General features: G+C 38.5%; 2 protein-coding genes across 6 annotated transcripts in view; one reads left to right on the top strand and one right to left on the bottom strand.

Annotated features, from left to right (window-relative positions):
- The window catches only part of LOC124377476 (phosphodiesterase 4D interacting protein), a 72,209-nt gene extending 68,121 nt beyond the window's left edge, over positions 1–4,088 (top strand). For all 5 annotated transcript variants that reach the window (XM_046836985.1, XM_046836981.1, XM_046836980.1 and 2 more), the window contains 6 exons: positions 452–532; positions 684–856; positions 1,245–1,369; positions 1,495–1,633; positions 1,710–1,756; positions 3,955–4,088. In XM_046836985.1, the coding sequence (XP_046692941.1) occupies positions 452–532; positions 684–856; positions 1,245–1,304 (314 nt within the window). In that variant the 3' untranslated portion in view covers positions 1,305–1,369; positions 1,495–1,633; positions 1,710–1,756; positions 3,955–4,088. The remainder of the gene's footprint in view (positions 1–451; positions 533–683; positions 857–1,244; positions 1,370–1,494; positions 1,634–1,709; positions 1,757–3,954) is intronic.
- Positions 4,089–6,560: 2,472 nt separating this feature from the next.
- slc25a24 (solute carrier family 25 member 24) lies at positions 6,561–27,456 on the bottom strand. Its single transcript, XM_046836987.1, has 10 exons — positions 26,965–27,456; positions 22,458–22,584; positions 17,039–17,126; positions 14,710–14,821; positions 12,837–12,995; positions 12,567–12,719; positions 11,577–11,684; positions 11,314–11,481; positions 9,403–9,553; positions 6,561–7,625 (listed from the first exon to the last, which is right to left on the bottom strand). The coding sequence occupies exons 1-10, from the start codon at positions 27,151–27,153 to the stop codon at positions 7,444–7,446; spliced, it is 1,437 nt and encodes a 478-aa protein (XP_046692943.1). The 5' UTR covers positions 27,154–27,456; the 3' UTR covers positions 6,561–7,443.
- Positions 27,457–28,000: the final 544 nt, after the last annotated feature.

The raw sequence follows: 28,000 nt of genomic DNA, 5'->3' as shown, positions 1-28,000 counted from the left end.
AGGGCATTTTTGATGCAGCGCGATCCGATTTCCATTCGACTCGACACAAAGCGTTTCAACGCAATACGATACAACAGAAAAAATATGATGCTCTGCAATTTAATACGCTACCGATCGTTCGCTTTTATTTCTTTTACCCTCGTGGCTTTCTCGCAAACAGGCCTTTGTTGTGCAAGAAGAAAAAAGATTTAAACCAGACGTCATTTTCCTGTTGTGTCTCCAGGAAGAGACAGCTCTACCTCTGCCATGTTAATCTGTATTCTATGCGACTCTCAGCACACGCCTCGGTCTCCGTAGTGCTTTGATACCTCAACAGTTTAACGACAAGAAATCAATGTTTATAGCAAATATCGCTCACAAACTATTGGTCACTTTCTAAAAAGCTTTTATGCCGATGCGAATCTATGAATCCTACCATCCCTACAAAACATTATTGTTGTGATTCTTCTAGACTCGCCTCGACCACCTCCAGTTCAGGATGCAGGGCTCTTAACTCCAGCCTTATTCTTCTCTGCTCAGCTTCAAGCCTCCAGTGAGTGGTCCACACTTTCTTCATGAATGATACAGTAGAACTTTACTTAGATATTTAATATACTGTACATTTAGCTGGTCTAGGATTTTAAATGATGCGAGAGTATTCAAAAGGAGGTAACGAGTAACAAACGTACCGAACCCCTGTATAGGACGTCCTGAGGGTGAGGGCCAAGACGGCTTGTTCGCATGCAGGACAGGGTGTCATGTTGTGGGCCACTGGGACGACTTCAGTCCCTTGCAGCAGCAGCTCCTGGAGGGCAAAGCGCTCATCTGCAAGATGGAGGCGACACTGCAGTCCGGCATGGAGATGAACCCGCAGGAGGTCAGTCTGAAAGCTGGTTATCCGAGAGCAAACCGAGGAACGATTTATGGAACGGCATCGTGGCACTGCTTCACCTAGCTTTGACCCAGCTCCAGGGTCCCTAATTCAATCTTGAGTGTGGGTCCGTGTAGAGTTTCTCTGCATGTTCTCCTCATATCAGGATGGGATGGATGTCCTCCAGGTTCTCTGGTTTCCACCCAGTTTTCTGTAACATGCCATCAAGTTTCAATATCTTTTCCCAAACATAAAATATGTACTTGATTTTCAATTTAGAATGGTTTCCATTTTTCTGTAAAAAAAAAAAAAAAGTGCCACCCACTGGCATACCAGAGCTGCTCATTTTCTTATGTTGCTCCATCATTTGTTTTTCTGTTTATCATTTGTTCAGGGCTGTTTAAGGAGCATGCTGGCCAGCACAAGACCTTCAAGCAGATCCTGGAGGAGATAGGGTCTGCCCTTAAAATGTTCTGGAGGGCTGCTCTCCCTAACGCTGAGACACCAGAGCATCAAAAGGTTAGACTTCAGGAAGTCAAAAGACCAGGGCTGAGAGACCTCATCCCCAAAAAACACTCCTCTGATCTTCTGTGCTATATCTTTCATGTATTTACTTGAAAGTGTATGTTTATGTGTGTGTGAAGGAGCAAACTTTGAGAGAAGAAGTTGTCTCTCTGAGACAAAAGCTTGCTGAACAGGAGACGACCCTAAAGGATACGTTTGAGACCCTGAGAAACTCCAATCGTACCAAAGACAGCATGGAGCAATTAATCGTCAGCCAACGTGAGCCTGCTTTTCAATTTTCACTGGTCTGGTCGTTTGTTATGAAGCTCTGTTCATTGGTCTGGTGTCTTCGCAGTGTCCAGGACACGAGACGTGTTGAAGAAAGCTCGCAGCAACCTTGAGGTGAGTCAGACCAAGCAAATAAACTGGCTATATAACTTTATGATCTACAACAGAAGGTTTTCAGGGATCAGTTTCAGCTCATCTAGATTTGACCTGACCACAAACCTCTGTCCTTCTTCAGAACTAGCAAGTGCACAGAGTAGAACCTCTTGTTATGAATCAATCACGGGTTGAAATTGGGCCAGGAGTTCCTGGTGTGATGGATGATGATTTCAAGGGGTGTGTTAAGCCCAGTAAATGATGTTTCATTTAAAAAACATAGATGAAATCCTTTGTCATGTATACCAATGGTCTGTCTGGATACTCGATTCTGATTGGCTGGAAGGTGTCCATCCAAACCATTGAACCAGTCCAGTCCTTTCAGAGTGTAACCCTAGAAACATACGAGGCAGATACTCCTGGTGAACATGGTGGGGTCCATAAACAGGTCTAGGAACAAGATGAACTGCAGAAGTTAACGCCAACATCTTCATTATTAGTAAAGATGTGATTACAGATGCATGTGATTCATCAATCCATCTTCTCTCTCAATCTGCTCATCTACCCATCTATCAACCCATCTGCTCACTAAATCCATCCAACTGTACATTCATTCAGCTATCTTCTCTCTCCAACTCCATCCATCTATTCCATAAATCCAGCCATCCATCCATCCATCCATCCATCCATCAATCCATCCATCAATCCAAATTCTCTCTCAATCTATCATCCAATCCATTACCTATCTCAATATATTCATCTATCCACCCATCTATCCTCTTTCTATATCCATCCATCCATCCTTTATCTATATCCATCCATCCATCCATCCATCCATTTAAATTCTCTCTTAATCTATCATTCAATCCATCTTCTCTCTCAATATATTCATATATCCACCCATCTATCCTCTTTCTATATCCATTCATCCATCCAGCCATCCAAGTTCTCTCTAAATCTATTAACCAATTCATCTTCTTTTAATATACATCTATCCACCCATCAATCCTCTTTCTATATCCTTCCATCCATCCATCCAAATTCTCTCTCCATCCATCCACCCATCCAAATTCTCTCTTAATCTATCATTTAATCCACCTTCTTTCTCAATATATTCATATATAGACCATCCATCCTCTTTCTATATACATGCATCTTTCCATCCAGTCATCCATCCATTTAAATTCTTTCTCCATTCCTCCATCTAGTCACCTATCCATCCTCTCTCAAAATCTACACATCTTCCACCCATCCCTCTTCTCTCTATATCCATCCATCTGTCTGTCCCTCCATTCATCCTCTTTCTACTGTATATCCATCAATCTGTCCATTTATCCATCCATCTTCTCTCTCTCCCACTCCATCCATCCACACCCCCTTTCTTTCAGATTAGCTTTGTGAAGCCAACATTGTTGCGATGAACTTTCCCTCTATAATGCCAGTATTTGCATTAATTAATATTCAGGCATACAAGGAGACTGGATCTATTCTGTCGTCGTAATATTACACACGCTTTGAAATTCAGACAAACAATCTCCTCCCTCCACATCGAAGCGTTTAAATCCTCTGCTCGTGCATTTCATATCATCAAGCCAACCGAGTGTAACAGCTACACAACACCCTGACACATTCCTCACTTCCACTCACTGTTTCCCTCTCTCTTTCTCTTTCTCTTTCTCTGAGTACTTCTAGAAGAACGAGCTCAGGATCGAGTCTTTAGGCTGCTCCTTTTCTCCTCCTTCTCCCCAGTCTTTCTCCTTCAGCCCTCGCTGGGACGATAAAGGTACACCCCGGGCCTGTTTGGATTCTGGGAGTGTGCGTTTGCATGTTGGTGCACGTTCAAAACATTTTATTCATACTGTATAGACAAAAGTTTTGGCACATCAATTTTTTTTTTAGCCATACGTGTGTATGTGCACAAAGCCAGCTTCATGATGATAATGGTGAAGACCTCCTGCTATAGAGCTTTGACCTCAACCCTATTAAACAGCTTTGGGACAAATTGGAATTGCTGACTGCACCCCAGGCCTCCTCACCTCACCTACATCAGTACATAAATGATCCATCTTCCCAGAAGAGTGGAGTTTATTCAATCAGTAATTGGGGACTAAATGTGGAATTTGGTCAGATGTCCACAAACTTTTGTCCATATAGTGTAGTGTGAACACAGTTCTTTATCTGAACACTGTACTGTTCTAACACAGATCTTCTACTCTTAGGTCAAGTCTCGAACGCTGGATTCGGTTCCTATCCTGGACCGAGTATCGTGACCGCCCCGGATCAGGCCCCGCGCACAAAGTTCTCATGGGTAACCCGGCGCTTTGGCCTTCAGCGCCCTCTACAGATGTGCCCTAGCAGTGCAGGATCAATGCTCCAAGCTGCTGCAGCCACCCCGTGCTGAACGAGCTCAAGGTTCACCAGGCCTCCGCATTTAAAGCTTTAAATATATTTTACTGGTTGTTTGTGCTCAGGGATCTACAGCAGGTCCTGTAGCTTTCGCTGTAGTTTAGATCTCAGGTCGGTTGGTGTACGGGTGTCTTTTCTTGAAGTAGCAAGAAACAAGTGTTCTTATGAAAAGGTTGCTGGTTCAGACTTTGTTGCAAATTGGTACATTATCTATATATATATTCGGTGTCCTGTAGCTTCTACTGTTACTGACTCCTTTCTTTCAGACAATTACTCAATCCAGATCTCACATCCCTTCCATCTTTTTTTTCTATATCTATCTATCCATCTGTCTGTCCATCCATCCATCTTCTCTCTATATCTATCCATCCATCCATCTTCTCTCTATATCTATCCATCCATCCATCTTCTCTCTATATCTATCATCTGTCTGTCTGTCCATTTATCTTCTCTATCAATCTACCCATATTCATCTTGTCTCTACCTCTCCATCTACCCATCCAAATTCTCTCTCAATCTTTCCATCTATTCACCCATCCATTTTCTCTTTATACCGATCTGTCTGTCCGTCCATCCATCTTCTCTCTCCATCCATTCATTCATCCAGATTCTCTCTCAATCTATGCACCTATTCATCATCTATCTATCTATCTATCTATCTATCTATCTATCTATCTATCTATCTATCCATCCATCCATCCATCCATCCATCCATCCATCCATCCATCCATCCATCCATCGTCTCTCTATATCATTCATCTGTCTGTCCATCCATCTTCTTTTTATTTTCATCTGTCCGTCCATCCTTCCTACAGATCTTGTGCTCTGTTGGGGGGCGGGGCTAAAGGATCAGCCTGGATTAAAGCCTGAGATTAGATCGGAGTGAGTCATGGCCTATAAACACTCAGCAAATCTACCTGGAATAAGTTTTTAAAAGAAACAGCAATAATATATATATGATGGTGTGTGTGTGTTTGCATGTGTTTTAAAAGAATATACTGATAACGTGTTATACTTTAACTATAAAGAAGACCGAGAGTGCAATGCAATCGCTGTTAAATACGTACAGAGTGAGAACACTGACACTGCTGCTCACTCTTTCAACACTGTACCTCTGAACAGGGAACGAAGCTCAATAACGATCTGCTGTTACTTCATAGAGTCACGGATTAAGTGCATTGTGCAAAATTAGAAGTTTAAAATTTAATCTATTTAATGGTCAGTATTAAAAAAAAAAAACAAGCAACAACAATACCCTCAAATATTCTTGTCATTTTCGGTCTAAAAACTGTATCCTTTTTCTCGACATTGTATTATTTAGATATGCCTTATTGATGGACCTTTTTTTATTATTTGTTTTTATTTTTTTGTACCCAACACCTGTAAAATGTACTAGATGGCAAAACTAAAAACCCTGTGTAAACTATTTACCCGGAGGCGGGACAATCGGTGAGAGAAGCTGTCAATCATGAGTCGCTATACTGTTGGATACGCAAGGACGGGTTTCTGCTGTTCAATATCTCATTACACATGCACTCGACTTCATTTCATTTCATTCAATATGTACTGAAGTGTGCATTGGTTACAGGGGGGCAGAATTTGAACTCTTTGTTCAGCATTTGCATGTTTTCTACTGCATTTTGTATGCAAGAACCCGTCCACTCACACACTCGATTTCCTTTTAAATCTTTTATAGATTTTTTTATATAATACCAAACAAAAAGCCCAGACAGAATCAATCAACTATGTAATAAAATATAACCAAGCAGTAGAGAGACACGGCCCAGAGATCAATTGTGCTCTGTTAGAAATGTATTGAATGAACGAGTGAAAGATGAAATGTGTGTGTGTGTTCTGACAATTGCTGATTTATTGTCTATGCATCATGTGTTCTTTATAGAAATAAAATGTGTATATGTGGTAGAAGTTGTTTCAAATAAAAAAAAATATATATTTAATTTTCTCAGTTATACAGATTTGAACTCATGACCTTCCAATCAGAAGCCCAACATCTTATCCACTGAGCTACCTCTTTCCTTTTATACTTGTGGGAGTAAATCAAGTACAATGTAAAACACTTAAACTCTCCAGTAGCTCAGGCGCTGGGTTGCTGATCGACAGGTTTTGGGGCCCCTGAGCAAGGCCCGTAATCCTCTGTGCTCCAGGGGCTCTGTATCATGTCTGACCTTCCTAACATCCTTGCGATTATGTAAAGAAAGAATTTTCTTAAAAAAAATATAGAAACCTTACTTTTTCTTCTGTATTGCATGAAATCAACACCTATTCGAAGTGGTGGGAAAAAATATTTCCCCCAATAGATGGCGCCAGAGAGCATTGCTGCTTCACCTTCAAAATAAACGATCCTGGGTTTTTTTTTTTTTTTTATCAGAGAGAAACAGACGAACACGAGAGACGAAAATGCAAAATCACCGTGTTTATTGAAATATGTTGAAAAACTCGCTGCGATGTAAACAGGATTCACTGATAATGAATGAACAGTCTGCATATATATTGGGATCAGTTTTCATAAGGCACATTTATTTATTTTTTTTATAATCTGCAAAATGATCGATAAGTGCATTTTTTTTTTTTTTTTTTTACCAACAAGGACAAACGAATCTAAAGGTAGAACAAACAATAAACGCTGGACGATTGGGTGAGCGGAGATGGACGAGGTTTTGCTTGAGTAAACTTTCGCTCCTGGAACTGAAATCTCGTTAATAAACGTAAAAAAAAAAAAAAAAAGTAAACCTGAGACAAATGGACGGAGTGGAAAAAAAATAAAAACTGCCTTGCTGGAGTACTAGGCTTTAAACAGGAGTTAATGTGGATGATTTGGCTTTGAATATATATTTTTTAACATGATTTGTTTCACATAAAACCACAAGTAAATTCTCTTTAAATGTAAAAGCTGCATTTCTGCCTCGAATGCAATAAATCTTCCTATTGGTCGGTTCGAGCCCAGAAAGTAGACTGTAGATGTTTAAGTATAAAATCCATTTTCACAAGATATATGTGCTCATATTGCTCAGCTCCAGCAGATCCTCTGGATCAGATCTTATCGTTATGAATTGCACAAAACCTGTTGTGTTGGTATTCAGGAAATAAACTCAGTCACATTCGAGGCCTACGTTGGACTCCTTCCGGCTTATGGTTCATTTGGGATGACACTTTTGGTTCTAAGCTTCTCAACAACTATTCCATGTTTTTTACATCTCTTCGGCTCTTACTTTTACACATACAACCCCCTCCCGACCCCCTGTCACCTACTCTTCACACATACACACCTACACTTATACGCCTCACTTGGAGATGCCTAAACCGGTCTTCATGTACTCGTATACCACGTAGCTGATGCTGACGGCCGGGATCACTTTTAAGAAGTTGGGTAAAATGCCGCGGTACAAGCCGAAGAAGCCGTCCTTCTCCAGGATCTTCTTCGTCAGTTTGCCCATGGACACCTGCTCCGAGCCTTCCACAGACGCTGCAGGCAAAACATATCGGAGAGAACTTTCACTTTCTCCAAATATCACCACATTTCAGCATTAATCTAAATAAATAAATAATAAACACCTATAGATTTTATTCCAATGCTTTTCTAGACCAGGGGTCCCCAAACCTTTTTTCCTGTAAGATCCACATCATTTTTCAGAAAATGAGACGGGCCTGGAGTGACTGCCAGTATTATTGTGGAGATTTCGTTATGATTTTAAACGTAGATATTTTGCCTCCTAATGCTACATTAGTTTATTTTTTTATGCACCATACAGACAAATGTCATTAGCATTACTTTTCAGGAGCTACAGTATATCACCTATTAAAAGAACATTATTACGATCATAATGACATTTTTGCATATTCATTGCTGTTAACATCAAATCATTTACTTATGCATATTGTTGGTGGGTGAATCCAACAAATATTTAGGCTACGTTAATAACTAGACGTCGACCGATTGCGGATTTTACCGATTGCTCGGTTGGACCGTACTTGCAGATTAGATCAAGTAAAATGGATACTGGATAAAAGTAACAAACATACAGTACAGACCAAGAGTTTGGACACACCTTCTCATTCAAAGAGTTTTCTTTATTTTCATGACTATGAAAATTGTAGAGTCACACTGAAGGCATCAAGGGCTATTTGACCAAGGAGGAGAGTGATGGGGTGCTGCGCCAGATGACCTGGCCTCCACAGTCACCGGACCTGAACCCAATCGAGATGGTTTAGGGGTGAGCTGGACCGCAGAGTGAAGGCAAAAGGGCCAACAAGTGCCAAGCATCTCTCGGGGAACTCCTTCAAGACTTTTGGAAGACCATTTCAGGTGACTACCTCTTGAAGCTCATCAAGAGAATGCCAAGAGTGTGCAAAGCAGTAATCAAAGCAAAAGGTGGCTACTTTGAAGAACCTAGAATATGACATTTTTCAGTTGTTTCACACTTTTTTGTTATGTATATAATTCCATATATAATTCCACATGTGTTAATTCATAGTTTTGATGCCTTCAGTGTGAATCTACAATTTTCATAGTCATGAAAATAAAGAAAACTCTTTGAATGAGAAGGTGTGTCCAAACTTTTGGTCTGTACTGTACATAAACTCCATGTGAAATAGTACTGAAATTTATTTTAAAAATGTTTAAAAATGTGCTAAATTAAATATATGAATATATTCATTAATAAATATAATTAATAAAGTATGAATAATAAATGTAAATAGCGCTCTCCGTGCAGCGTGCCATCTCACGTGTAAAAACAAACATCACCTCTAGAGGCCGCTCTCGTAATTTTTGTTTAGATATTTGATCGCGGGAACTATCGAAAAAAAAATCCACACCAATAGTTTTTCTGGCTTCAGGTCCGCTGTCATTACGAGAGCGGTCTCCAGGGGCAAATCACTGACGCCACGTGAGCCGGAACGTTTTTACACGTGAGACGGTAACTTGAACTCTATTAATACCTAAGGGGAAATTTTTAGTTTGAAAGCCAACCGTTATTATCAAATAGAAATATAATGAGTAAAACCTAAATTTAAAATAAAATTTGTATTTAAATTTTTAATTATAAATATTTAATTTCTAATGTGGGGGCGGTGTTCGGGGTGTAGTTTGGTCCTGTTCCAGATCATTACAGTTAACACTTGCAGCAAATCATTTAATGATGATGATTTAAAGATTTAATGATTTTATGTAACTACATTATTATGCAGCCTGGGGTAAGTATTCGGAGCTACCGTAAATACTGTACATTAGGAACATTTACCCTGAGCCTGCATGCGTGTCCGGATGAGGGCGAGAGGGTAACTGGCCAGCTGACCGCATGTGCTGGAGATGGTACCACAACCCAGCAGGACCAGGATCCCAGGGTTCACAGAGTCTTTAGCATAGCGGGACAACCAGGTGTTCTTTAGGGTCTGTGTGGAAAGAAAGAGAGGACAAAGTGTGAGAAGGTGAGAGAGTGCTATTCTGGCAGTTGTTTTTGCTTGTAGTTGTGTATGCATCACTTTTATACCTACACAACACAAATACAGCGATGTATTTTTTATATATCAAGTCATAAAATTGCTTTGGACATAAAAAAAAAAAAAAGTAAAAAAACTACCACAGATTTTGAGATATAAAGTTTGTTAAATGTCCTTGGTATAATTAATATAATCGATTATAATAAATATACAAAGACTACACACCCCTTTATCATTATTAATACATAGATCATGCAGTCATTTTTTTTTTATAAGAAATGGGCATTAAAAATCATATTGTTTAGCGAAAAAAAGAACAATCACATTTAAACTCATGTTTTGAAGTAAGTGTCACTGTTGAAACCTATCGATCACGAGACAGGTGCTTTCAACATTAAACCCTCTACTAGCTGTCATGGACAAGTGGAGAAAATGGGACACCATTTAATGGTACGACATTTCTAAAACCAGGACGGCCCTTCAAAATATACAAAAGGCCAAGAAGAAAACGTATCAGGGAAGCCGCTAAAAAACCTACAGCAACATCACAGGAGCTAAGGAAATGTATAGCATGCATCACTCGCTCACTGCAGGTGACAACTCTCATATTCTTCTCACATCTCGACTAGATGGCTAGACGGAAGCCCTTCCTCAAAGTCTGAATCACCTCAAACCTTTTAAAAAATGTGTTCTGAGGTCTGCTAGAACATTCTGGGCATCATTCTAGTACGGGTTTTTTCCGCACACAAACAGATGAAGCATGGTGGTGGCGGTATCACGCTATGGGGCAGCTTCTTTTCAGCCTGGACTGATTCTCTAGTCAAAATGGCTGAAGATGGGATGGAAAAAAAAAAACTTGATCTTCTTGCAGGATAATGACCCATAGTACAAACTAATAAAACAAACAAACAAATAAATAAAATAAAAGCTTTAGAAAATATTTGGAAAAGTTTTATAGATCTGGAGCATTTTTTATAGATCTGGAGTGAAATAAATTGTGAGTTTTGTATTACAAGCAAATGATGCTTTTAAAAATGTATTTTAAGTTCTGGCTTTTTCTTTGCCTTAATGGTCCTATTTGCTCCTCATATAAATTTTGACAGTATATAAATCACATTCAGAAGATTGTGTTTTTTTCTTTCTTTTTTTTTATCACAGAAATCTGTCCTTCTACAGAAGTCGTTCGAGGCCATGCATTCTAATATTTTTCTCGATATAAAAAAAAAAAAAAAAAAAAAAAAAAAAGTCCATATATGCTGCAGGAAATTAGGAACTTTGATAGAGATATTAGACACCTGAATGATATACACGAAAACGTTCGTAAAGCATGAGATACAATCGCGTCGTGAGAAAACTGGTTTTTACGTTGAGATCGTGAGAAAACTACGTAGTGACAACAATAATAAAAAAAATGGTGCTACCAGGTATGATGCTACCAGCGAAAATCCAAACCATGTTCTCGCTCAGGTTAGGTAGAAAACATATGGTTGCGTCCTGAATAATGGCCAGACAGCGAACACCTGGTCTCACACTGCTGAGATAATCCGCGAGTCATTTATCAACCGAAATTAATCTGTCAGCTGTTTCCATCCCAAAAATCCATTCTGATGTCAAGATCTGTTAAGAGATATGCACAGCTACAGGCCATACTACCAGACCGGAATACAAACATCTAAGATGTTCTACGGCTCAGTGTCGAGTAGAAACCGCACCTCGTAGACAGCCAGGTCTATTCCTGCGTAGGGGATGATGCCCAGGATATTGGGGACGTAGCCTTTATAAAAAGCCTTCAATCCTTCTTTCTTTAGAATCTTCCTGGCACAGTCGAACATGCCGGAATATTGTCCGGTTTTCCTCAGCGTCAGTCTCGTCTTCATTACCTGAAGAAAACAATGAAATATATATTATAAGTATAAATCACCTTATCCTTAAAATAATTTAGTAGCATAGGTTTAAATCTGCTTTATGTTCTTACCTCCATAGGATAGATGGCTGTCTGTGCTGTGGCTCCAGCCAGAGAACCTGCCATGAACCTCTCGTGGGTCCGAACTGTTCCATCTTCTGAGGACAGCAGCTTCTTATACTGGCAAAGAGATGATTGGTGAGGTCAGTGTTATGCTATCGAACCGTTGTGCGAAGATCTAAAGTTATTCTTGATCATCCTGTATCGCGTGAACTACAGCTGCAGCTATCGATTATGTTAGTAATCGAGTATTCTACCGATTATTCCAACGATTAATCGAGTAATCGGATAAGAAGTTCTTTTTGTTTAATAACGCAATACTAAATAAGAGTAAAAATAAGAGGGAACTCTTAAAATGAACAAGTCAATTGTTTCCTTTTTTAGAAAAATTTACATTTTTATAGCTTTTTTTATTTAATGTGGAGATAACGGCCTTCCATTTAAATCGTCTCAACGCCCCTAGCCGTTTTCTCTCTGTTCCTCCATTTTTATTCTGCAGCGTGTTCCCTGTCTATTTCTAATTTCTAATTCTGTGTTTGCAGTTAAAAAAACGAAATTCATTTTTGTTATCAAATTACTCGATTTACTCAAGGAATCATTGCAGCCATACAGTGAAATGCAATGGCTCAAGTTAGTGTCTAATGCTGTAGACAGAATTCTGACTACAATAACAGCATGCTCTGGAGTAGCTTAACTAATATGTAAAGAGCTCAAAGAACGAGTATTGACTTAAGTGAATTTGATTATTTTAAAAGGAAACCTAGACATCTACATATCTTATTGCTAAAGTTAATTCTTTCTGTAAAGTAAAAAATCATTATAAAAATCCCATTCTGCTATGTTTAAACTTGCATAATATAAAAAAAAAAAAGAAAAGACACTAGAAGGGTCAATAATCTTTGGAAGTACTGAATCCAAACCCTCAGACAAATTCACCTGACATTACCCGTCTCCAATGTGTTTATACGGCAACTTAAAATAAAATAAATGTCCATCTCTTACCTGCTCATACGCCATGAACTTGATGGCAGTTTCAGGGGCGATCTTTATCACGTTGACACCGTTGCCCCTCCACAATGATGTTACGCCGCCCTCTTTAATCATCTGCTTGAACCCACCCAATATACTGATTTTGTTGGTTTTCGAGCCATGAACCTGTAACATTAAACATAGTGAAATAAATTCTTTACCAAAATTTGTATACAGAAATACAAAAATTCTAAAAAAAAAAAAAAAAAAAAAAGAGTAGAAAGCTGTTATGATAAACTGTACCTGCATAAACACTTTGATTCGGTCCAAGGGAGCTGTTCCTGTACGCGACACTGCCCCGGCCATTGCACCGGCGGCCAGCTGCTTCCACCACAGACCAGATGTCTTCTCTTCTTCTGTGAACTCGTCTGGGATGGTCAGACTGTCACCTATATCCAGAACCTAGGGTGCAATGTGTACAAGCCATTAACACACTACTACACATTGTTGCAAGGCCAAAAGGTCATTTGTACACAATGTCACTTTTTCTGGATGGACCCGATTATCTGGATGTCACTTAACAAAGGAAATGATGCCGTTATACCAGATTTACTCATTATCATGCCGGATGTTTGTTAAATACACCTGAGAACATAATTCAAAATAAACAGTGTAAATTTACATGAGATAAATGGGCACTCCTGTTTTGCAATAGACAATATGTGCATCATGAAATGAAAACCACAACAAAGGACACCCAGAACTGTTGAGCAGCTAGAATCCTGTTAAAAGACACATATAGGACAACATTCCTCTCTCAAAACTCCCAAAACTGTATACAGACAAAACATCTGATGCTACAGTGGTAAACATGGTGCTGTCCCAACTTTTTTGAGTCCTGTTGCAGCCATCAAGTTCAAAATAAACTTATTTATTCCTTAATATGGTACATATTCTCAGTTTAAACATCTATTTTATTTATTTATTTTTTTTATGGTTTTATGAGATTTGGAAATCTTTTTTGGAATTTGGGTTGTAACTATCCAATCAGTGTAAAGCATAAACTCGTAGAGATGCAGGTCATGCTCACGTCACACATCAGCATTCAGGGGAAAAAAATGTGAGATAATCTTGTTCCAGATTAGCTGGGTGTTATTTCAAAACATTTCCAAGATGCTCTTGTACCTGAATGATCACAAATCCCCACAGCCACACGCTAAAATCTAGTGGAACGTCTTCCCAGAAGTGTGGGGACTGGGATATTTGACAATTACAGAGTCTGATGGTCAGATGTATAAAGTCTTTTGGTTTTATAGTGTATTTGGGAACTTAAAACCAAAAATCAGCGATTGGCTAAAACTTGTTGTTTGGAAATCTAGCAAATTATCAATCAGAAAATTTTGGTACAACAGACAAGTTTTCAAAGACCTACCTACAATATTCCTGAACTAGCTCTAAAAATTTCCTTATTTGTCAAAAAATTATATTATACTATAATTCCTCTCAACAAAATTTAGGCTATCCTAAGTGATGTGAATGTAAATGAATAAAGCTTCTCTCAAGAATCCAGCGCTGGTAGCCTGGTGGTGCTGGGATTTTACTCCATGACCTTCCAAGTTCTTCCAAGGTCCAATGCCTTAACCACTGAGTTACCACCTCCATATCATCTCCATAAAAGATTTCTACATTCCAACAAGTGGAAACTCTGCATGACTTATTAATGACTAGAACAAGCACACCTCTCATAAACGCTGATCTTTCATCTCGCTGCAACCTTCCCAATCTTACCTGCCTGTGCTTATCTATTGTCTTATGTAATGGTGGGATTATGATGTAATACTTTGAACAGATCTACTTAGTGGTTATTTATAGAATTATAATACATTTCACACAGTAGGCAGGTTTGGGCCTAAATGTAGGTAAATTGCTGAATAGATAGATAGATAGATAGATAGATAGATAGATAGATAGATAGATAGATAGATAGATAGATAGATTAGATAGATTAGATAGATTAGATAGATAGATTAGATAGATTAGATAGATTAGATAATGTATTCCTCATATATACCTCTCCTTTCACTATACAAACTATTGCTTGGGTCCAAATTCATTTCAAATGATCATATAATACATGAATCGATCTGTTTTGGAATCGCTCGGAAAATGTACTTACGGTGGAGTGTTTCCAGTAGCGTATGATCTCCTGCAGGTCGGTGGCTGGGTTAAAGAGAAAATGCTGTCTCCATTCGTTCCACTCAATCGTCATGGTGCCATCCGCATCAATGCTGAATGAGAAAGATCAGAGTTGTGTGAGGGTTGCGCCTGAACATCAAGGCATTCCGAGGCAGCAAATGAACGAAGGACCGAAGAAATGGAGTCATTTATGAAAAAACTAATTGAATGAATAAATAAGTATCATGTGTGCTTAAAGGCAGACATTTGTTAAAGTATGCTGAAATTAGTGGAACAGATCTTAAAGACTTAAAGACTCTAAATGTTATATATTAACTATATACTAAATGTTATATTGGGTGGAGAAGAGTGGCAAGAGTGAAAGGGAAAGTTTATAGGACTGTGGTGAGACCTGAGATGTTGTCTGGTTTAGAGACAGTGGCATTGAGTAAAAGACAGGAGGTGGAGCTGGAGGTAGCGGAGATGAAGATGTTGAGGTTTTCGTTGGGAGTGACGAGGATGGACAGGATTAGAAACGAGTTTATTAGAAGGAACAGCACATGTAGGACGTTTTGGAGAAAAGGTAGGGGAGGCGAGATTGAGATGTTTTGGACAAATGTGCAGAGGAGGGACATGGGGTATATCGGTAGGAGAATGCTGAGGATGGAGACACCAGGAAGCAGGAAAAGAGGAAGGCCAAGGAGGAGGTTTATGGATGTGGTGAGGGAAGACATGCAGGTAGGTGGTTTGAAAGAAGCAGATGTAGAGGACAGGGGGGTATGGAGACGGATGATCCGCTGTGGCGACCCCTAATGGGAGCAGCCAAAAGAAGAAGAAGATATTAAATACACACACTTGTATACACATCTTAATTTTAAATAAAATGCCTGCTTGGTTTAAATAAATAAAACATAATAATAATATATATATAAAAATATTATATATATATATAAAATATTATATATTATTATCATTATGTTTTTTTTCTCATTTAAACCAAGCAGGTATTTAATACAAATTTTAATAAAAAAAAGAAAAAGAAAAAAAACTGCCAATTTTACGTTTTGCATTTCTTCTCCCTTGACCGTGCCAAAATTAAACCGAACCGTGACTTAAAAACTGAGGTAGGTACCGAACAATGAATATTGTGTACCATTACAGCCCTACTGAACAACATTAATTACTCAAAGAGCAGTTAAGTAACAACCTACAGTAAATACTGTTCATTAATTTACAATGCATGGTCAAAAGTCTCCCTTCAAGTGTCTCAGCTACACCCTTTACTAATAGCAGCAATATAATCAACCACACAGACACCGATAATCCAAAAGACAAACACCAGCAGTGAAAAAAAGGTTGTACTGAGAAGCTCGGTGCCACAAGTCAGTTTGTGAAAATAGCCCTGATAGATCTGCCCCAGTCGCCTATAGGTGTAATAACCGTGAAACAAAGGTGTCCAAGAGTAACAAAAGCTCATAAAACGATAGACCTGTCTTAAGGTATGTAGTTCTGCTTCATTTACTGCAGAGGTCCAAGAATTGTGTGTCAGGAGCTTCATGAAATTGGCTTCCATGAGCAAGCAGCTGCATGCAAGGCTAAATCACTATGTGCAGTGTTGGGTTTTGGGGTGTCAAGCAGATCACTACTCTCCTCTGGTGCAGTGAAAATGTGTTCTCTGGAGTGATGTCTGGTGTAGACTCCTTTGATAAATTATTGTTTGCAACTAAAAGGTCCAAGAGATCTAGTGGAAATCCGTCCCAGAAGAATGGGGACTGGGATGACTGGGACCAAAAATCAGACGCCCTTATTCAAAGCGAACAGTTGAGAGGCTCTGCTTCAAGAACCCAGCAGTGGTAGCTTGGTGGTGCTGGGATTTGAACTCATGACCATCCAATCCAATGCTTTAACCACTGAGCTACCACCTTCCCAGCATCACGGTAAAGGATTTCTACATTCCTATAAGTTGAAAGGGACAACTCTATTCAATCTTGAGTCTTACTAATGTACAATGTCTGAAGTCTAATCATTTATTATCCAGCAGACTGATTAAAGTGTAAAGCGTATGCTTTAACACTTACTCAAACCCTTTAGTCACCTAAATACACTTTAGCACTGAAGAGGCTGACTGTTACAGTACCAGCAAAAGCCCTCAAAGCAAAGAAACAAACAAAAGACCTTTATTTCTATTTTGCATAAAATGTTTGCTAGCCTGTTTTTTTGTTTGTTTTTTTGCTATAAATCTTTGATCATACGAAGCGAACACATATAACACTGTTTCTCTTAGATAATGTTCATGCCCATTTTGGTATTTTTGATATTTTTTTTTCTACCTTTGAAGAATCTTTTCAGCATTTTCCTTTGATAAGTTCATCCCCAGCTCTTTAAGTGCCTGTTGAATCTCTGTGTAATCAATGCGTCCTGTGGAGAAAACAAACACAACATAGAACATATTTTAACAAAAATAATAATAATAAAAAAATAATAATAATATATAATTAATTAAATATATATATTAAAACATACATATACACAGTCATTGGACAACAAAGTGTACTCTCCTTCAAGTCAAGGTATTAGGTTTCAGGGCCTTTATAACTATTGTATATCCTTCAGCAACTTCTACAAACATAAAATCTCAAGTCACAATAAACGTCAACATTCAGAAACCAGGTGGGAAAAATATGTTACTCAGGGGTGTATCTACAGTACATCATGCCAAGGAGAAATCTCAAAGAAGCAACTGTTGCTGTTAAGTAATCTGGAAGGGTTATAAGGTCTCCAAAAAAAATTGTGCAGGAATCTTTGATTAAAACTGTCTTGCACAACCAACTGCATTGGTCAGCGCTACTATGTTACTGTTTTTCCTGGCTCATGTTTTTTTTGCACTTTATGTTGCTAAGAACTCCTTTTCTAAATGTATGTTGTTTGCTGTGGCACCTTGTTCCTGGGGAAACGTTTAGTTTCACTGTGTACTGCACTGTATATGGTTGAAATGACAATAAAGCCGACTTGACTTGACTCTTGACTTGACTCTTGACTTGACTGCGCTGGGTATAAACAAATCCCCTTGAACATCCAGTTCCAACAAAGGAACTGTCCAGAAAAGTGGCCCAAAATGTTTCCAAACAATATGGAAGTAGGAAAGACTCCTACAAAACCCATTTTCCCACTTGGTTTCTGAATGTTGTTTGTTTGTTTGAGATGCTGGAGTGGACCGTATGTGATTTGGGCCCTGTAACTGGTTTTAAAGAGGCAGAAAAAGCTTAACATAGTACACGAAGTTTACAGAGAGACGAAATGTTTTACATAAAAGTCCCCCAGAGTGTTTTTAGGCTGCAGTGCAACCAGATGATATGCAAAATGCTAGAAGGTGTATTCAAAACATGACGTTTACAACAATCCAATAACAGGTTTTATAGGCGGTTTGAAAGTGACAAAGTGGCAGAGGTCGGACGATTTTTTACTGCACAATGCCGATAGTTAGAAATCAGGGCAGTCGATGGCTGATATATAAACTTTCTTTCGGCTTCTCCCATTAGGGGTCGCCACAGCGGACCATCCCCATGTTTGATTTGGCACATGTTTTTACACTGGATGCCCTTCCTAACGCAACCCTCCCCATTTATCCGGGCTTGGGACCGGCACTAAGGCTTGTGCAACCCTAATGGCTGGGCGATGTCCGATATATGATGGGTTTTTTTCTGGCGGATATGTTTGCTGCCCCCCACCCAAAAAATAAAATAAATAATATATAACAGTATTAACAAATACTAATTTATATACATTATATTACACAAGCTTCACGACAACGCTGAGCTGCTCGCACATGCACCTGTCTATTAATTGGCATAATCTGAAACACAATCGTCCGATGATGATTGCGTGAAAATGTCAAAGTTCGACCTCCAATGACAATCTTCTCTCCAGAATACAGAGGAAAAATCATCCTGGATATCTGATGGGTTCAGCTGGTGTTTGTCCCACAGATAATACATCATAGAGTCTAGGCGACTTTTCAGTGAAATTGTTTGGTCTGCAAAGCAATCCTTTCCTTTTCTTTTCCATGGACATCAAAAACATGTATACAGCCATTCGAAATGAAAGCTGATTGAGAGCACAGATGCTGGACAATCAATGAAGAAGTGAGCGTCTATATGTGTATTTTACACAGATGTAGATATGCTAGTAAGGGACATGCACCCATATATTCTATTCACTATCCAAAACTCTGGCATATAAGACTGTAAAAAAGACATTACTTATAATCTTACATTCCAGTGCTCATGTTAGTTCTCACTCTCCGGTGCTTTGTATTGTTTAAAGACTATAATCACACTTAATATCACCCAAATGAGGATGGGTTCCCCTTTTGAGTCTGGTTTCCTTCAAGGTTTCTTCCTCATAACATCTAAGGGAGTTTTTCCTGCTACAGTCACCATGGCTGCTCATCAGGGATAAATACACATCGTTCACCTTCACTCTTAAATTCTGTAAAGTTGCTTTGAGACATTGTCTGTTGTGAAAAGCGCAATAGAAATAAACTTGACGACTAAAATATGTGATTTTCCTTTTTTATATAAATGTGAATTGCCAAAGAACGTCACAAACCATCATAGAGCTCCACCCATTACTCTGCTAGGACAGAGGGAAATTCTGTGGCACCCAATCATCATCCCATTAATGAAACTTTGCTAGATGTTACACTTAAAAACTCTGAAAACGACTATTTGATATTTTAATCTGTATTTCCAGAAATGATATGCTGGTGAAGTTCAACAACAACAAACAAATGCTAAAACAAACTACTAAAAAGCCTATCATAAGGCTTATATCCAACAAAAAAGATCTGCTTTCTAGATTTTCTACACTTTTGAATATAAAAAGTAAAAGGAAGACAGAACTTTTCAGTGTGTTGAATATGAAACACTGCATGAAATCGCTAAGCCTTTTACATTTGACTCGGTTAGACTGGGATGTTTGGGCTTCGACAGATCGTCTGCAGAGTGTCATGTTTAAATGCTCTGGATGTACCGTAATTTCCGGACTATTAAGCGCACCCAAATATAAGCCGCACCGACTGAATTTGACAAAGATTTTTATTTTGAACATAAATAAGCCGCACCTGTCTATAAGCCTAACTAATGAACTTTACACAGGCTTTAATGAAACAGACAGTGTCTGTTACACGGCTTGTATCTAAACAGTAGCCTACCAAGAAAGTCATTGTTCACTGTCTTCCTCCTTCCTTTCACAACTATTTCTCTCAAGAGTTTATCTTTTGGCATCGTCGTGCATTTAAAAATCACCATCGGTGAAGCTTTTCTCCCGATGCCGTGCAGCTCAGAACACAGGTGAAGTGTGTTTTTTCATGCCCGGTTGTTTTCAGCGTGACGAATGATTCTCCTTTCCTGTAGACAGTCCGAGTGAGCGGCAGGTCAAACGTCAGAGGAGCCTCATCCATATTTATGATGTGCTGCAGCCCGATTCAGTGGGAGCACATCTGATTTAATATAAAGAATTTCATTGGTTCACCTGAACCCGTTCTGCAATTTCATTGGTCTAATTTTATGGGGCTCAGTTTTTTGGCTTGAAGTTTGTGAAACCGGGAAAAACCCAGAAAAATCCATAAATTAGCCGCTTCACTGTTTAAACCGCAGGATTCAAAGCGTGAAAAAAAAGTAGCGGCTTATAGTCCGGAAAATACTGTACATAAGATTTACAGTGAGTGTGTGGATAATAATATTATTATTAAGATCAGTCGTATTACCACTGCTTGTGAACGCAGACACTGAATTATGTGTCTGGAATAAACCGAGATGCTATGCGTCGTCCCATTAACACACCACCCAGGGACAAATTATACAATTTTGTCTCAAAAATTGAGCCAACGTACATAAATGCGATGTACAAAATCCAAAAATCCATTAATGCAATGTACAAAAATGGTTTCACGATTCGATCATCATAGATTCGAAATCTCGATGACTTTCACAGATTCGTTTATAAAAGCCAAAATATGTTCTGATCTTGGATTTTAACATACCGGGTGCATTTTTTTTAATCATTCGCTTCATTATGATGAATCATGGAAACAAATAAATTCGACACCCCAATGAAAAATCTGAACTTTTGGAGATCTGTATCACTCAAGTTTGTATCTACATTATGCCAATGCCAAAGCGATCTGGGAAGGGTTATAAGGCCATCTCAAACAATCAGACAATCATCATTCTATAATGAAAATGACTTTTAGAAATGCAGTGTTTCCAGGAGTCTGCATTTCAGCAAATTCAGTCCAAGATCAGACCTAATGCTTAGAATATTACCAAGTGTTAATCAAGTTTAAGTTTATTTCTATTGTGCTTTTCACAATGGACATCGTCTCAAAGCAGCTTCACAGAACTGAAGAATTAACGTGAACGATGTGTATTTATCCCTGATGAGCAGCCTGAGTGCAACTGTGGTAAAGAAAAAACTCACTTAGATGTTGTGAGGAAAAAACCTTGGGGGGAACCAGACTCAATAGAGGAACCCATTGTCATTTGGGTGATATCAAGAGTGTAATTATAAATCTTAAAAACAATAAAAAAACACCAGAGAGTGAGAACTACCATGAATACCGGAGTGTGAGATTAGGAGCTACAGACGAATACAATCAGCTGATGTTATGGAACCAGGAGCTACTGCACAACTCATAAAATAGCTTAACATCTGAGATCAACATAGATCCAACACCAACTCCTCCATGCCAAAGCCTTTAAACACTCAAAGAAGTCCAATGTCCAAACTCTACATGAAGTGGGATTCAAAGGGTCTCTAGATGGTTCAGGAAGATTGACAGTAATGCTTCGGGATGGGTCGAGAAAGAGAAGCAGTTAAACTTGAACATAATACAATGCTCAGAAGTGAGTTACATGATCGGGACCATAGAACCTCAGTCACTCTTGCAAACACCTGTTATAAATGTTCAGTATACGACTTCATTAGCAAACCCGCAGGCCATTAATGATCCGTTTTTTATTACCCATCAGTCCTCATGCATGCAGTCTATTGTCTTTCCTGTAAGAGATGCAATCAGTCTGAACGTTCTCTCAAACAACTTGCCGCCATCAGAATGAAGAAATTCTCCATTTCAGAAGGAGGACACTTTAACTGCAATGGATGTAACTTTAATGGCATCTCATTGTGCATCGCGTCAACGTTGTTACGGAAACGATCGTGAGGAAACGGACAAAAATTGAGTCAAGGAGATGTTTGGAAAACAGCTATTACATCAGCAAGCATGTTGCATATCTGCTTTATACGATGCCTCTCAAAAGTTTGGAAAAAAATAGTCTTTTATTGTTTTTTGAGCGATTTACTCATGATTCCATCCATTTTGACAAGAGCCCCAGCTGAAAAGTACCATCAATGGAATCAGTATATTGATAATAAGTGTATGATAATTACTTTTTAACATTAGCTTGAAACATTGAATAATCGGATACATGCTAAAGCAATACCTTTTCTTTCCATAAAACGTTAGAAAGTGTTATTACGTCTTATTGTATAAAACAATGATCTCACACTCAATTTGTGATCATTTTACACTGTTTACACTGATAATAAAACAGAATAATTGTGTTAAAAAAAGAAAAGAAAATGTGTAGGGTTCTTCACACACAAGAGGAACTGACTATGAAGAGATAAAAAAGTAGTGAATGAAAAGAATGAAGAAATAAAAAGGAGAAATCTGCCTTGAAATCTTACCATCGTTGTTTTTGTCGAGACTCTTGAACGTCAGATTGAGCTTTTTCTCATGTTCCTGCAGGTATTTGGAAAACTCCAAAAAGTCAAGCTGCTCGTCTTTATCCGAGTCGCCGGAGGAAACGATTTTCTGGTACAAAGAGAGAAGAGAAAAAAAATAAATAATCTTGTTTAGCCTCCTAGCCTTCATTTAATTGTTTCAAATTTAGATGTTACAGATGAAAACATGGTTTGATGGTGTGGTGGAACAAAAAACAAGAACCAGATTGTGTGCTAACTGTGTGCAGTGGTTCTATTTTTTGTAAGCTTGCAGCAGCTGTGATGATGTAATGAGCTTTAATGTTCAAATGCAACCCTTTAACGTCAACGTTTATCAATGATTTAGCAATGGACAAAAACTGTTGACACATAAGATTGGTACGTGCTTCATGAACATGAACTTTTATTGTTTTTGAGAGATCTACCTATGATTCCATCAATTTTGAAAAGACCCCAGTCCCAGCTGAAAAGTACCAGCATGATGCAACCACCACCGTGCTTCATAGTAAGTATGGTGTTCTTTGGGTGTCACTTCTTTATGCACTAAACTTCTGTTTAAATGATGCCCAAATGTATTAATTTTTTTGGTCTCATCAGACCATTCGACATCTTTGGGGGTCTGGATGTTTCTTTCACGTGAGAAAGGCCAAGAGATTGAAGGGCTTGAGCAGTGCTCCTGCGTTCCTTAAACGATTATATAGTAAATCAAAACCATACATTCTTTCCAATTGCAAGAAAAAAATAATTATAAGCAGAATTATTATTAGTATTAGACTTTTGCTAATTCCCACCCACTTGCAGATGAGGTGAATCTTTTTCAGGTTCTGGAATCTTGCCTGGAATTAATGATTCCTCTTTTGGAATTAACTCCAGTATGAACTGAAAGCTCACTGCCATTCTGGAACACCATGATCATACAGGGTTGTAACCTGGTAACTATATTTATGTAGATGATCCATGTCAAACTAACATGAATACTAGGACCCAAGGTCCCCAGTAGCATTGTCCAGAGCATCCATTGCTTTCACTGGCTCGCCTTCTTCCCATAGTGCATCCTGGTGCTACCTTTCCACCCAAATCTCACACACACACACACACACACACACACACACACACACACACACACACACACACACACACACACACATCCACATGATTCATCGACCAGACCATGTTCTTCCTTATCACAATGGTCCAGTTCGAATTGTTCAAATAATTGCTCTAACAAGAAGCAAGCTGTGATGCCGTGTTCTGACATCATTCACTATCAGAGCCTTTTTTCAGCAATTTGTGCAACAGTAGTGCTGTAGGATTTAGGCTTCACACACCACCATAACGAAATAATCAATAATATTCACTTCCCCTCAAGTGCTTTTAACGTTCTGGGGCTGATCGATGTATACTGTACAAAATAGCTTACAAACTATAGAATGTGCATCTCCATAACTGAGGTGGATTCACCCCTGTTACGATGCATTGCGATCCGTTTTCAATTCGATAAAATCATTATGGTACAGATTTTATTTCTTTGCTTTAGACAGACAGCAAATCATACATTTTCTTAAATGCCTTCTGACTTCTAACACATTGTCTTTGTAGCACAAAAAAAAAAAAGACGAATTTAAACCAGACGTTCTTTTCCTGTTGTGTCTCCAAGAAGTTACAGCTCTACCTCTGCCATGGTAATCTGTATTCTATGTAACTCTCAGGACACGCCTCGGTCTCTGTAGCGTTGTAATACGTCATATTTACAAAGCAGCAGCGGTGCTGAGAGAACAAACTCGAGAAACAGTTTAGCCGCGAGAAATCCAACTACATGTCGTATTTCCGTAACAAATGATTGGTCACTTTCTGAATAATAAACGTATTGCGCATCTACTAATAATTATATGGAAATAAATTGCTTTTTACAGATGCAAATATGTTCAAAAACAATGCACTTTCTCAATAAAACTTTCTTTTATGCTGATGCATTCCTAATACAACCTGTTTGACCAAAGTAGCAACTTCGATTTCAGATATGAGAAACTTCATAAATGTAATTTTTAATGCAGCTTGAAAACTAGATAACTATACAAGGAGGATAGTGTGGGTGGTTCACACTAAGCAGAGATGCGGTCCCACTTATCGCGATTTTTAATTGGCACATAACCATTTTGTTTCGCGAATGGTCCCGATTCGTCGCAAAAAATCTAAACTTAGAGTGAATTGTTTTTATTGAGATTTATGTTAAAATAGGGTAATTTATAAATAAAAATATAATTATTAATTATAAAACGCAGTAAAAGTATACTTAAAACACCGTACAGTGTGTTTCATACATTTACACGAGACAAAGAACGCGTAGCTTTGCGTACGAAGGTCTACATTATACGGCTGGATGTTTTGGGGTGGTGTCCATTTATAAATATATAAAAACGGCGGACGACTGCAACTGTAATCACAATATAACACGATACACCATGACGGCAGTGATACGGAACGATGTACTGCTCTCTCAGTGCTCCATCATTTCAATGAACTATTTTATGGTCAATATATTACTTTTAATATAACAGTATAACATTGATCGGTATATAAACGTAGACGTTTGACATGTGAATAAGCAATTTTCCTTCACTTGCGACCGAGATCTGAACAAATACAGCCCTAATTTCAGAACCTCGGACCTCAGGCTTTTTACAGGTTACCAACCAATCTTATTTTATATATTATATATATTTTACACCAATTTTAGCTTTCTTACACACTATTCATCGTTAAGCTGACCTGCGTTTCTGAAAAAATAAATAAAACTACTCTAAACCGTAATGTCTCCTCGTGGCTTTCTGTTCCGCCTCAATCCCCGTACGTGTTTGTGATCAGTGTCTAGAGTTTCATCTTTACAACTTAGAGCAGATTTGAATGGGGTCAAAGTGAATGTTGCATTGTACCAAAATGTATGATATTTTATTCAAAGTTGCTTTTTTATGATTACATTTTATTTAGAACAAATTAATAAATAAATAGAAAATATGACCGTATTCTGCGGTTTTTAATTATTTCAAGGTTTTCTAGTTCAATAAAACCTACAGTACAATATAATTTATTATAAAGTAATATAATACATATAAAGTGATCAAAAAGATGAAAAGCAGACTGTGATTAGTGATTGTATCGGAGACACTTATTTATTTGTATACTTGCATTAATATTTTTCTGTCTTTAAGACTAAAATCGAATGCCAACGATGTCAAAACACTTGGTCATTAAAATGCAATCATTTTAAATGTATATGAATAATACCACAAAATTATGATGTGTTATGCACTGTAGACACTCAAAGGGTTCCATTACCAAGATTTTATTCAGAAATACATTTACACAAATATTTGGTTGTATAATCTGACAGTATATGGTTGGTAGAGTGAAAAATAGTCAAAAAAATGATTACAAATGTTATTTAACAAATGAAGCTTAGAAGATAAAAATGTTGCTACTCAAAAATGTGCATTACGTTCATTTTGGAAAAAAGAATTAAATACATAAACATGTTAAAACATTTCTTTGTCATTGTGGGCCAAATATAAATTCACCCATGTGCCCTAGCGTAGTGTTTGAGATCTCTTTCTTCCTTTCCAGCTGAGTGTGTCGATCTCTAAACATTAAGAAAAAGTTTGCTGAAACACATCAGGTGTGTCCTTCATTCCTGACACACCTCACCTGTCTGACTAATCCCCTGAGCCACATACCTTCCTTCCTGCACACTATATAGTTATTCATGTGAGGCATGTAGCAGCTACTGTTTTCAGAATATAATCAAAATATATCAATGTCCCTTTTCTTTTCATATGTTGAAATATGAATTGCAGACTATCAATGCAGACTGTTCTATGAAGTGTATTTGTGGGTTGGGGGGGGGGGGTAGTGAGGACTGTGATCTGATTCTGGGCTGGTTTAGTACAGACAGACAGACAGACAGACAGACAGATAGCCAGACAAGCAAGACAGACAGACAAGCAAGATAGAGAGACAGAGAGACAGAGAGATAGATAGATAGATAGATAGATAGATAGATAGATAGATAGACAGACAGATGAATGGATGGATGGATGGAAAGACAGACAGACAAGCAAGATAGACATACAGAGAGAGAGAGAGAGAGAGAGAGAGATAGAGAGATAGATAGACGAGCAAGACAGATAGATAGATAGATAGATAGATAGATAGATAGATAGATAGATAGATAGATAGATAGATAGACAGACAGACAGACGAGCAAGACAGACAGACAGATAGATAGATAGATAGATAGATAACTGCAGTTCTCCTGTAATGGACGTTTTGAATGTGGACTATCATGGGCAGTAAAAGGTAAATAGACTGATAAATAACTACGCCCTGCACACTGCACATTAACTGTCCTAGAAGTAAACTATAGTAAAGTTTATTATATGCGGTACATATTTGTTTGTTTGTTTGTTTGTATTACCTGAGCCGCGTCCGCCCCCAGACTGAAGCCCATGGCGGCCAGGCCCTGCCTGAGCTCCCCGATGTCCACCTTCCCATCCTTATTCACGTCCAACTTCTCAAAAAGGGTCTCGAAGCTCTTGGTTACCTCGTCGCTCAGGCACTGAGCCTCCGTAAAAAACAGCTTCTTCACGGCGTGAAACATGATCATTACTGTCAGTGTGATAAATAAATAAAATTGCTGTTAATAACCTAAACCCAGCGTGAACGAGTCAAAAAACGAAACCGGACCGGAACCGCGGAGGTCTGAGCAGAGCAGCGGGCCGGCAGCGGCATCAAGTCCCGTCCGAGCCTGGGGGAGAAAGTCTCGGCTGAGTCGGTTATTTAAAAACAAAAAACAGCAAAGAAAAGGTGGAAATTTTGCAAAAAAAAAAGGGAAGGGTTAATAACTCGTAGTGTAGCTCTGCGTGTGTGTGTGTGTGTGTGCGTGTGTAGCAAAAGACACACCCTACTGCATAAACACACACTTCAGCCCCAGCGCTTTACTACTTCCCCGAGTGTCAGGTTACAACACCAGACCCCATTTACTCTCACTCTTCACTATTTTCCCCAGGATTTGCAAGTATTCTCCTTTATTTCTTTGTGTAAAGAGTGAAAAGATTTTATTCCTCATATAACTCAATAACACACTGATATAACACATACTGGAATGAGAATGTCTCCCAGTCATGGTTTGCATAATGAGAAAGGTTACCCTCTTAGAGAGTAGCCCTTAATCAACTTCTGGGTTCTGCCCCATAATATATTATTCCCTGTCACTCTGTATACTTTTACCCAGTCCACTTCCTCTCGAGCAAGTGAAATACTCATGTTCTGACTCATCATCTCCATGGCAGGACAGTTGTGTTGGCAACGCACTACTGTTTGTACCCTCAGGGGTTTCTGTAATGCAGCGACGACTTCTCTTTATAGGTCATACAGCAGTTGTTCTAATACAGCTAGTTCTTCTCTACTAGTTTCATCCAAACTTCCACTTCGATCATCAACGGTTCCACCTT

This window comes from Silurus meridionalis, chromosome 23 (assembly GCF_014805685.1).
Source record: "Silurus meridionalis isolate SWU-2019-XX chromosome 23, ASM1480568v1, whole genome shotgun sequence".
Lineage (NCBI taxonomy): Eukaryota > Metazoa > Chordata > Actinopteri > Siluriformes > Siluridae > Silurus > Silurus meridionalis.
This window is presented reverse-complemented; position numbering and strand designations above follow the sequence as displayed.

Excerpts from the sequence above, each read along its gene's own strand:
- slc25a24 (XM_046836987.1), bottom strand. The coding sequence starts at position 27,153 with ATGATCATGTTTCACGCCGTGAAGAAGCTGTTTTTTACGGAGGCTCAG. Across the intron at positions 17,127-22,457 it reads TCTCGACAAAAACAACGATG|GACGCATTGATTACACAGAG; the intron begins GTAAGATTTCAA and ends TTTTCTCCACAG. Across the intron at positions 12,720-12,836 it reads GAATCAAAGTGTTTATGCAG|GTTCATGGCTCGAAAACCAA; the intron begins GTACAGTTTATC and ends TTAATGTTACAG.